The sequence below is a fragment of the Alnus glutinosa genome, chromosome 1 (assembly GCF_958979055.1).
Source record: "Alnus glutinosa chromosome 1, dhAlnGlut1.1, whole genome shotgun sequence".
Classification (NCBI taxonomy): Eukaryota; Viridiplantae; Streptophyta; class Magnoliopsida; order Fagales; family Betulaceae; genus Alnus; species Alnus glutinosa.
In genome coordinates, this window is record NC_084886.1 from 51,360,600 (window position 1) to 51,371,988 (window position 11,389).

An 11,389-nucleotide genomic window follows, 5' to 3' on the forward strand; every position below is an offset into this window, starting at 1 on the left:
CGAAACTACTGAAAATAACATATGAAAAACACACACACACACACACATATATATATATATATATATATATATATATATATATATATATATGGTCCTGATTAAAACACTCATCTTTTCAACCAAAACGACGTAGCTTTAAAGAGAATTAACGAAAAATTTTTAAATGCCATTTTTGCTTGTCCTCCTCTTCCTTCTTCGCACACTTTTACTTTCTCTCTCTTTCTGCAAATCCTTCATAACTATTTTCAGCAAAACAACAACGAATCACCCCCCAAATTAAACCCAACCAAAAATTATACTTTCAAAGCGATCTTTCAAAACTGAAATCAATTCAAATAGAATCACCCCCAACTGAAGACCCAAAATAACCTCATCACTGATTCACAACAAAACCCACAAAATTTCTTTTAATCAGCCATCACAACCAAAATCACAAAATAGAGTAACCCAACTTAAATTCTTAACAAAAAATACAACTAGAACCGAAATCGAAACCCACACATTTGATCAATCACCCATAGTCACTAAACCCCAAAATTAAAGCCCCAATTCGGAAATCCCAAACCTATAAACAATCACAAAAATGCTCAGTAAATCATCAACAAATTCAGTTTCATCATAGAGATCCCAAAACCCATCAACGCGACGAGATGCTTGGTGTTAGGAAATTTGTTTTACTGTGCAATTTAACTTGTTGCCATTTTGCTGAAAATGGTTACGAAAAATTTGCAAAAAGAGAGAGAAAGTGAAAGTTAGTGAAGAAGGAGATGAGGACAAGTAAAAACAGTGTTTAGAAAACTTCCGTTAATTGAATTTAAAGTTACGTCGTTTAGGTTGAAAATTGGGAGTTTTAATTTAGACTGTAGATTAAAATAACAGCAGATAGCGCTGTTATTTTTTTACAGCATGCAAGCCGGATCGGCCATAATGGTGCCTTTCAGCCATACAGAATCAGTGAAAAATGTTTACAATGATAATTATCATATGAATGTAGAGATAGTTAATTATATAGCACATATGTACCTATTTTCTTGCTGCCGCTCGCGTTCACTTCCATTTAAGTTTATCTCCCCATTCTCTTGCTGCCGCTCGCGTTCATTGCCATTTAAGCTTATCTCCCCATTCTTGTTCTGCTGCTCGCATTCGCTCCCAATTATGCTTATCTCCCAATTCTCTTTCTGATAGCAGCATTGACTCATATCTAAAGCTTCTCGATCGGTGATATAATAATGTCCAAAATGAAGAATCAATCCCCAAAATACTAATTTCAAAAAAACCTCCAAAATACTTCTTTTAGTGCCACAAAAAGCTGAATTTTGGTTCCTAAAAAAAATGGAAAATTGATTAGACAATTGACAGACCATTTTTCATCAATTAATTCTAAGAGCAATCACCCCATATTGTGCATAGCCATAGGAAATTTTTCAGAGCAGAAGCAAAAATAATTGTCACTGTAAATCTGTGCAGAATATATAAGACATGATAATGAAAAAACAAAGGTTAATATATTTTTATTTATTTTTTAAAAAAGTTACTTGTACCAATTTCAAATGGTCAAAACAAGAAAACAATGTCAAATATTAGCTAGATGGATATTTAATTTGTAATAGAAACCCAAAAAATCCATTATCGATCATACATTGCTTGTTGATTAAAAGTAAAATAATATTAGTACGTTTCTGTTTGTTAGAATATTTTATATTTACCGTATAATGTCTTTCGAATTAGAGTTTATTTCTTACCTTATGTAGTTTTGGATTTCTTTCTCACTATTTATTGTCTCTTTAAAAATAGAGACCTATGTAATATTATTAGATACATTACTTCAACACAATGTAGTACATCCATTATATATTTCCACTCTTTCTCTCTTTTATATATTTCTCCAATATATTTAACATAGTATTAGAGCTACTTTCTTGTGGCCTTCAGAGACTGCCGTCTCGCCTTGCACCACTCCCTTCAACCGATTAGCCTGGTTGCAGCTCCACTCCATAGATCCGCCGCAAAGCTGTCTAGCGACATACAAAACGCAGCCAACAGACGTCCCACGCGCCGCCGCGCGTTGAGCAAAGCTTCCAGCTTTTTGGCCAATGCACCTGCAGTATTCCTCTCTTCTGCCACATCAGTCTTAGCGCTTTGTCCGGTCTTGTCATCGTGGTCAAGTCGGTCCCCAACTGCTCTTAGATCGTGGGGACGCCTTCCTAAGTAGTAGCAATCGTGTAGGTAGTGGGCTTTCTTCCCTGGTTGGTACGAGGTCGGTAATTTACCGTCCTTGACCTTAACGTGGCATCGGTAAATTACCGACTTTAAGTACGCATTCTCTGAAATTAGCCGAGAATGATTCTGATGGGCTGTGATTCTGGCCCATTGGGCAGGATCGGGATTATTTCCCAACAGGACTAATACACAAGCATAAATAATACAAAATTCATATAGTTCGATCGATAAGACAAATGCACTATGATAGATAGGATGTTCGATCGAGCCTTCAATTGTGTCAAGTTTGATCAATCAAACTGATGCGTGAGGATCAATCAAATTGATATTATCATGTCAAGTACTTCGATCAATTAAACTGATGTGAGAGGATCAATCAGATTGATCTTATCATTATTGATCAAACTAATGCATAAGAATAAATTAATAAAAAAATAGAAATAGAAAATATTAATTCATAAGATTATAAAATAGGAAAAAAAAAAAAAAACACCTGATGCGTGAGGATCAATCAAATTGATCAGACTAATGCACAAGGATAAATTAAAAAAAAAAAAAATACTAATAACATAAAAATCATTAATTTTTTGTAGGTGTTATTTTTTTTTTTCTTGCCACCTCTTCCTTATTATTATTTTTTTTTAATTTTTTGTATATATGTATATCTATTTCTTATTTTCCTCATTTGTATGTTTTTTTATGAGACATATGACCATGTGGCAGGTTTTGATTGGTTTGACATGAAGTTCCGTTTATGATACAAAATAGGACCTAACTATAAAAAAATGAAGTCGTTAAAACGCAAAGATTGAAATGGCATTTAACCCAAAAATTAAAAATTAAAAAAAAATAGAAAAACTTTACTAATAATATAAAAAGAAGTATTTTTTTCTATAGGTTTCAAATTTATTTTTTATTTTTTTTAAAAAAAGTTTAATAGGTTTATATGATTTTTTTTTTTTTTTTTTTTGTTATACAAGATCATTAGTGTCGACCAAAAGTGGACGCTGATAAGATGTTATTAGCGTCGACATGCGGGAGTGGACGCTGATAACCTATTATTAGCATCCACTTTTAGGTTGACACTAATACTTTTCAATTTTTTCAAAAAAAAAAAAAAAATTATACATGATCATTAGCGTCGACTTAAAGTGGACGTTGATAATAAGTTATTAGCGTCAACTTGCCGGCATCGAAGCTAATGTTTTTTGATCCTTTTTTTTTTTAAAAAAAAAACAAAAACAAAACAAAAAACTGCTTGAAAAAAGATCCCTACCACCGCTTATCTGCATGTACACCACGGCGGCTGTGCCACGGTCGCCACCTTACGGTAGTGCCGCTGGCCTACTAGCGCGTGTGGGCACTACAGCCACCCTCTGCGACTGAGCACTAGTGGTATTGCCTCTATGCGTGGCGGCACTACCACTTCTCTGGCAATAGTGCCAATGCCTATACAATATTCTAATGGCAAATGCATATTTTACAAATTAAATAAAAAACACAAAAACAATTAACATGGCGATGATACGACTGTTAGAAATATAATCATAATTGCGGAATAAATTATTGTTATGCTCTTACTGTCTGAGTGTCTGAAGAGGAAGTGAAGCTGCGTGAAGCATACAGCCGAGTGCATATGTGAGTGGAGGATTAGCCCCTCGAAGAGCTATATTATTATTAATTATTTAGGTTCATATCAATTATTCAATACTTTTGATGTACCAAAATGAATTTGATCTTACATAGTTGTTCTATATACTTTGTTCTTTAATTATTCTCTTAGTGTCTTCCACATGCTGTCATATGTTTTTCTCAGAGACATTTTTCTATCTCCGTCATCTGTCTCTTATCTTTTCCTATATCCAACAACTGCCGCATGGCATTGTTTATATAATACATCATATATGTAACTGTCAAACGGTTACAAGTTGAGTAGAAATTGTCAGATGCCCAAAGTGAGCGTCACTTCACTTCTACACTCCAAAATCTGTTCAATGTTATTCGTTATCCTTCAAGTCGATCCTTTACATGCCAAACTAAGGCCTTTAAGCAAGCTAGATCACGATTTGGACTTAAAGCAAAGAATGGCAAAGAGTACTGGCTTTGTTGTTGGATTTTAGAAGTTTGTAAATGCAGATGTAAGTAATGAACAACAGTCTATCTCTCGATCAAGTCTTTCTTTAATTCTTTTTTGTCGTTCTTAGGAACCGATCGATGAAAAATTAATTCATCTCAAAGTCACGTCGTTGGTCAGCTAAAATGGCAGTGTAAACATGTACTTTTTTATTAGATATATAGTGTAAACATGTATTGGACAAAGCAAACTTGGTAGGCTTCCCAATAAGCAAACTTGCTTATTGACGAAGACCTCAATATTAATTGCAATAGCAAGTGGGAAGTAGTGATAAGTAAAATGCAAAAGAAATGAAGTCAACTATAATATATATGCATATGAGTTGTGACAAGCCAACCGGTTTTTACTGTTATAATTGAGATTGCATGTGACAAGCAAACCAGTTTCATCATTTTTTACTATTAGGTAGTCAGATCATGTTGGCGGTTCACCTAATTTCAAGAATAAACATTAATTATATTTCTCTTCATTTTAAATTTTTAGAATGGATTTCTTTGCTGTGTTTTTCAATATAATAGATAGATATTTTTCTGTTTAAGTATTATCTTATTTAACAAACCTCATACTCCATTAATGCAATACAAGGGGAAGTCAAGAGATTAAAAGTCAAAGCAAAAAAGAAAAATCAAAAAATCAAACCGTAGTAAAACTTGTACATTGATCAAAACACTTGATATTTGAGGTTTGCATACGACAAGCCAATTATCACTCTGAGTCCTTTTTTTTTTTTTTCTTGGCCATTTGCCTTATAAATACTTGATCTAGCTTATACACCCATTTACAATGGGGTGTTTATGATCAGGTAGAAGAACAACACATAACAAGAGGAGGAAAGTTATACGTATGTATGTTTATGTATAAGATTTTCGCTTGCATGATTTTTATGTTAAATTATATTTTGAATTGTCCTGATAATTAGTACATGTTTAAAATAGTAAATTCAGCTAATTACAAATTAATTAATATAAATGGTGGCACTATAGGTAATACTCTAAATTAATTATTTTAATTAGTTAATTTTAGACGTATATATTACACACCAAGCTGCTAGCATATATGTATCCTCTAATCCAAGTTGGAGCCGGTGATGTGGCTGAGCTTGCTAAATTTCCACCAATTTTGGTAGTATATTTTGTAGATAGGTAGTCGTTAGAGAAGAAACTTCAAGAAGTACTCCGTTCTAGGAGTTCTCTAGCCTTTTCAAAGTGGGAATAGAGTTTTGAGTTCGATCAATAATGTTATATTAATTACTCACTGCGGTAGATTCTATTTCTTTAATGTTTGTTAGCCATCAGAAAAATAAAGTAGCTTGATTTATTGTATAAAGACATGCATTCTACATCAAGCTAGCTACAACAATGAAAAATTAAAGACACATTCAACAAATAACAATCTGTTGTAAATCAACAGTTTTATTAATTAACAATTTCTTCATTTCCTAATTCTACCTTCACCATTCGGAATTCAAACAACTAGCAACTATATCACGGGCAAACTAGTGGACTATACAACTTAATTAACACAAAGACCTTCAAAACAAATTACTGCTTTTCAACAACGTGCGGCACTGCTAGTCTTGAAGCACCAAGAGCATGACAGCTCGTTCTGTTCTGCACGCTTAGCCATTTTGGAAGAATTTTGTGCTGCTTGTCCCACTACAAAAAAAAATTGCAAGTCGCCACTTGCGAGTTGTCACGTGTATGGGGCCCATTCATGTGGCTAATAGTTTGCTACGTGTAATTGGCGACGTGTGGACAGCGTGGTAAATCCAGTTGTTGCAAAATGTGCAATTAACAATGTGTCTATGCTGTCCACATTGCTACTGTACCACGTGTCATTCGAACCACGACGCAACAAGTCAGCCACATGTAATAAACACGTGGCTGACATTTCAACCACGTGACCTTGATCCACATGGCACATTGGTCACATGGATTATGGTATACGTGGCCCACAATCAGTCACGTGGATTACAATCCACTTTGCCAACTGTAGGCCACGTGGATGTTGGTCCATGTGGCTGACTGTTGATTTGGCATCTGCCACGTGGCTAAATGCAATTTTCATTTTTAATTTTTTAATTTTTTTTTTTTTTTACAAAAAAAAAAATAAAAGAAAATAAAAACCACAATATACATATATAAAAAAAATCCATTTTTTGCCTAAAAATATCACAAAAATATTAGGACAACATTTGAAATTTACTATAAACACAAAATCAAATTACGAACAGCAATAATTATAAATCCAACACAATGATAGATTATTTACCAATAAACGATATTGTTATTAACTAAACAAAGTTACACAAAATATCTATAAATCTGAAGGCCGTCGTCCCTGCGAATCACGAGTTCCCGTACCAGGCATGTACTCGCCAACAGGCGATTGCTGCGCAATGGACGGTGTAGCAAGCGATGGTGTCCCGACGGAGGAGTGTTGGCTTAGCTATCGTCCAATAGGCGACAACGGACTAATTGTTGTCGCATTAACTGCAAGTAATAAAAACAATTAAAAAATTTGATTATATACATATAAAGTCTATAACATTGATTAAAAATAAGCAGTTTACATAATATTAATCATACCTGCAGGTGCACTACTAACAAACGACGTACTACCTCCGTTTACAGATGAAGACTGCTGAACACCAGGGCTCGCGTGTAATACTCCTATGGAGGTGCGAATAGCCTCAAGGTGCTGCTCCAAGGTGTCATTCTTCATGGTCTGAGCCTGTAGTAATGTCTCCATTGTTGCAAATCTGTCCTCATGTATGTAGTAGCGCCAAGATGTACTCTGGGATGGTCCTGAGACTTTTGCAGTAGAAAGTAGAAATTTCCAGTCGTTGGCCGTAAGAGCAAAGGCTTCAACTTTTGTAAGGGTTTTAACAGTTTTAGAAATTGGGAGGTTGGATAGTTTGGGTGAGGGGGAGCAGTTGAACCCCCACTGTAGAAGTTCTTCTCCGTAGAACTCACCTTTTTCAATACACTGAGGGCTTGAGGCGGTTCCCTCACCATTCTCACAATTGTTGGTTTTGAAGCACCATAAACTGCCTTGTGTGATGAAGATCATCGCATTGAGTGGTTCTCCCTCCCGGAAAATGTAGCTATTCTCATTGTAGTACAATGGCTTGAGATATTCACAGATCAATTGCAGCAGATATTCACTTTTATTATTAAGGATTTGCCCCTAGATTGCAAACAACGAGAATAATAATGGGAAGAAGTCCAATATAGAAATGATTATATGAGGGTGTATGAATATTTATAGTCAAGAACTAAAACAACTTGCAATGGCCAAGGCCACTTCTATTATCAACTTTTGTTTACTTTCTTCAAATCAAAGAATGTACCAACCCTTAATATATCACCAAGTTAGTCTCACATTAAAAAAATTAATTATTCACATGGAGTGAATGAATTATAAAGAGCTCATTAGTACTGAGTCTCATCTTAGTTGTATATTAGGTAAATCTAGACTTTATAATTAATTCTAATTAAGGAGCTTCAATTACAACTTGACTAATCTTTTTAGAGTGATAAAGCAAATGTAACTAGTATTTTTTCTAATTCGTTACACCAACTGCCTTCAACATGAATGCTAAAATGGGGTTCTTGGATAAAGAACAACTGCACCCTAAATATCTATTCAATTCATTTAAAATAAAATCAAATTGTCTATCCATTTTTATACTAGTTTAAATATTTCCTACTTTTTATGTTATTTTTTCTTTTTACATTTCTTCATAAGAAAAATAATATAGTTTTCAATTGAACGACTATTTTACTCCGTCCGAAAAATTAACCTTAAATATCAATTCAATTCATTTAAAATAAAATCATACCATCTATCCATTTTTATACTAGTTTAAATACTTCCAACCTTTTATTTTATCTTTCTGCGTTTTTTCCCAAGAAGAATAATTATATAGTTTTCAATTGAATGGCTATCTATTTTCTTAGAAGGAAACAAAAAGACTCACTACTTTTAGCAAGGCAAGTGAACAAAGATGACGCTTTATCTCTGTCATAAGCTTTGCATCTTTGGAAATATAAGATATCGGGTTATCCATATCAAAATCTTTATTTTCTTCCGGTCCATCTCGTATGCAGGTGATGATCGACTCTTTCATATTGTCAGGGAGCTGGTTTGTAGCCATCCAGGACTCTATTTTTGTTTTTATAAGCCTCATTTTCTGGGCCTTCTCATTTGCCATCTGCATGTATGTCTATTGCACAAGTTTGGTTTATCAAATTACTGTAAAATGTTGAATTTATTCATTTATAGTACTAATAATATATACAATTGACCTTCTCATAACTAATATTGTACAACGTCTAGAAAAAAAAAAACTTTTAACTATCAAAATTATTGATTAGTAAAATCTGTTTTCGAATTTAAGAAAATTTTGAATCTACAAGATCGACTGCTTCTACCCAAAAACTAGTCCATGTAGAAAACTTTCAACTCCTATTAACCTTTCAAAATATAGAAATGACACAAAATTTCATAGTCTAAACTTGTATTAAAAAAAAAAAAAAAAAAAAAACAAACAAACAAACAAACTTTAATGCGTTTTCCCAATTAATTGAGAAGGCTGAACATTTTTTGCTAGTTCGTGCCTTAATTATCCTCCCTCGTAACAGCTTGCACAAGTAACCAATGAAGTTATAGTTGTGGCCGTACGTGTTTTCCTTAAAACAATAAGGAAAACTTGAACCAAGTACATGTACTGTAGCAAGGTATAGAAGGAAAAGAACAAACGTAATGGATGAGTAAAAAAGGTGGGGGGGGGGGGGGGGGGGGGGGGGGCGGGGTTGGGTGGTAAAAAAGAGGAGGTTCGAAGATACATATCATTTAAAATAATTTAAACAAAAAGTCCATGTCAGGACTGATATATCTCGAAGAAAACATATATATATTTTTTTGTTTTGTCCAGAAATAAGGGTAATTAATTTTATAAATATATACTATATTTGAAAATTGTTTTTTATTCTTGTATTTAATTGTTCACTAGTTTTTATAAACACTAATAACTAAGTACTAGAACTATTAACTATACATGCAGTACCATAAAGGAGTTTGTGTAAATAGTTCATACCATCTCATGCATTCATAAGCATAACTTTAATTTTTAACCGCTAAACTTTAATTTCTATATATAGTAGTTACTACTTACAGCAACTATCTGATCTAATGCTAACCACACACCTAATTAATATATGAATAAGGGTCTTATATCTTAAAAAATAAATAAAGATGTTGAGCACCAACCTGCGCATTACCAATGAACAATAAAAACATTATCAAACCATAGATCGAAATAAAAACTGCGAAGCAGTTTTCCCATAAATAAGTACTTGTTTGAAGGTTTGAACCATAAGAACTGCAAAAATTGGACAACTATATTAATGTATGAGATAATAACCCAATGCAATTAATGTGTAAAACAATTTGATCTGGAGCTTTAAATTAAGAGACCAATATATATGCACAAACCTCAAATTTCGAAGGCCCCACCAAAAACAGTACATGATCTTTTGTGGAATATTTGTTGACGACACAGTACCAGATTGAAGGGCTTCAAGGAATATTCCGAAATCAACGAGCGTTGTATTTGGTGTTTGTATAGGACATGCATCATTTATAAGTATATAATTTCCTAGACTACGACCACATTTAAAAGAACTCGGAGTACATCCAATATGATTTTCACAGGCTTGGTACCAGCAAGCCATCTCTCGTTGGATAGAGAAAAAGTACCAAAGGCCACCAATTACCTAAAAGACCAACAAGACTTTTAAAGATAAGTAAATTATGCATATATATATATATATGCTAGAAAAAAAGAAAAAAGCAAAAGAAAATGCTAGTTCCACATAAAAGGAAAATGGAAAAAAATAGTAATACCAGATGATTTTGAGAAGAGCTGGGCTCATAGGGAGTTGTAGTATTTAAAATCGGAATTTTATTGCGGTGTTGGTTTTGCTAGACTGCTGTAGTTTGTAGTGAGAATGTTATAGTTTTTTTTTAGAAAATTGATCATATATAGTTTTGTATTTCTCAATTTGCTATGAACTCAAGTTTTAGGTAGAAACATGAGTGTTGTAATCTCTATTTTATTACACAGGATTGATTTGATTTTTCATTTTATTTTTTTGTCTACAGTTAAAAGGATTTAATTTTCATGTAACTTTTATGTTTTCTTGTGTGTTTCTCTCTTGGTATTTGATTAATTGCTTGTGTGATTTTTCTTCTTCTATTTGTTTTGTTGCTTGAGATATTAAAAACTAGTCATCAAATTGTTTGAAAATAACATAGCAATTTACTAAATAACAATATTATTCAAAAATGAATAAGCACAATGCATACTTGTGATTAATTATCAAGGTATTTTCATCAGAAATGTAAAGTTTTATAAAGGAATTCAACGAAACTTTGAGAAAAACCAGAATTATTAAAGCAAATCTGAAATAATTATAAGCATTAAAATAATTAAGATATATGGGATCATCAAACTTACATGGCTGGCAAGGAGATATAGAAAAATATTGAATGCAACCTTAATCCATAGTTTTCTGGAACGATCAACAGCACAGAGTTTTATGAAACAATCGGGAAGTTGTGTTTTGGTATATTCCCTCCATGATTGGTAGAGTCGAAGAACTCTTAGCGCATATTGCAGGACAAAGAGAACAATAAAGAGGTTCACGAGCTTCCTTATGTCCAAAAATCTCGAACTTGTCATTTTCGATGAAATAATTGGAAGCAAAACCTGGACAAATTACAACGATCGAGCATGCGTAAGATCAACTTTAATACAGGGAAAGAAATCGCTGAAAAAGAAAACCCAGCCATTAACCAAATTGCTGAAAAGGACCCTTATGTTTGAAAACCAAATCCACGCACCCATTAAACCTTCGAAATGATAGACAGGGGACGGAAACGTCCCCTGTCCATCTTTTAATATTAAAATAATATATTATATATATATTTTTTTCATTTATTAAAAGGTGGACAAGGCAATCTAAACAC

At 33.2% G+C, this 11,389-nt stretch overlaps 1 protein-coding gene across 1 annotated transcript; it reads right to left on the bottom strand.

Moving 5' to 3' along the window:
• Window positions 1-6,554: 6,554 nt before the first annotated feature.
• LOC133862348 (cyclic nucleotide-gated ion channel 1-like) lies at window positions 6,555-9,927 on the bottom strand. Its single transcript, XM_062298135.1, has 4 exons — window positions 9,854-9,927; window positions 8,337-8,582; window positions 6,943-7,543; window positions 6,555-6,846 (listed from the first exon to the last, which is right to left on the bottom strand). Exons 2-4 carry the CDS (start codon window positions 8,574-8,576, stop codon window positions 6,803-6,805), a joined length of 885 nt encoding a protein of 294 aa, XP_062154119.1. The 5' UTR covers window positions 8,577-8,582; window positions 9,854-9,927; the 3' UTR covers window positions 6,555-6,802.
• Between the last annotated feature and the right edge of the window lie 1,462 nt (window positions 9,928-11,389).

Excerpts from the sequence above, each read along its gene's own strand:
- LOC133862348 (XM_062298135.1), bottom strand. The coding sequence starts at position 8,576 with ATGCAGATGGCAAATGAGAAGGCCCAGAAAATGAGGCTTATAAAAACA. Across the intron at positions 7,544-8,336 it reads CACTTGCCTTGCTAAAAGTA|GGGCAAATCCTTAATAATAA; the intron begins GTGAGTCTTTTT and ends TTTGCAATCTAG. Across the intron at positions 6,847-6,942 it reads TGTTAGTAGTGCACCTGCAG|TTAATGCGACAACAATTAGT; the intron begins GTATGATTAATA and ends TATTACTTGCAG.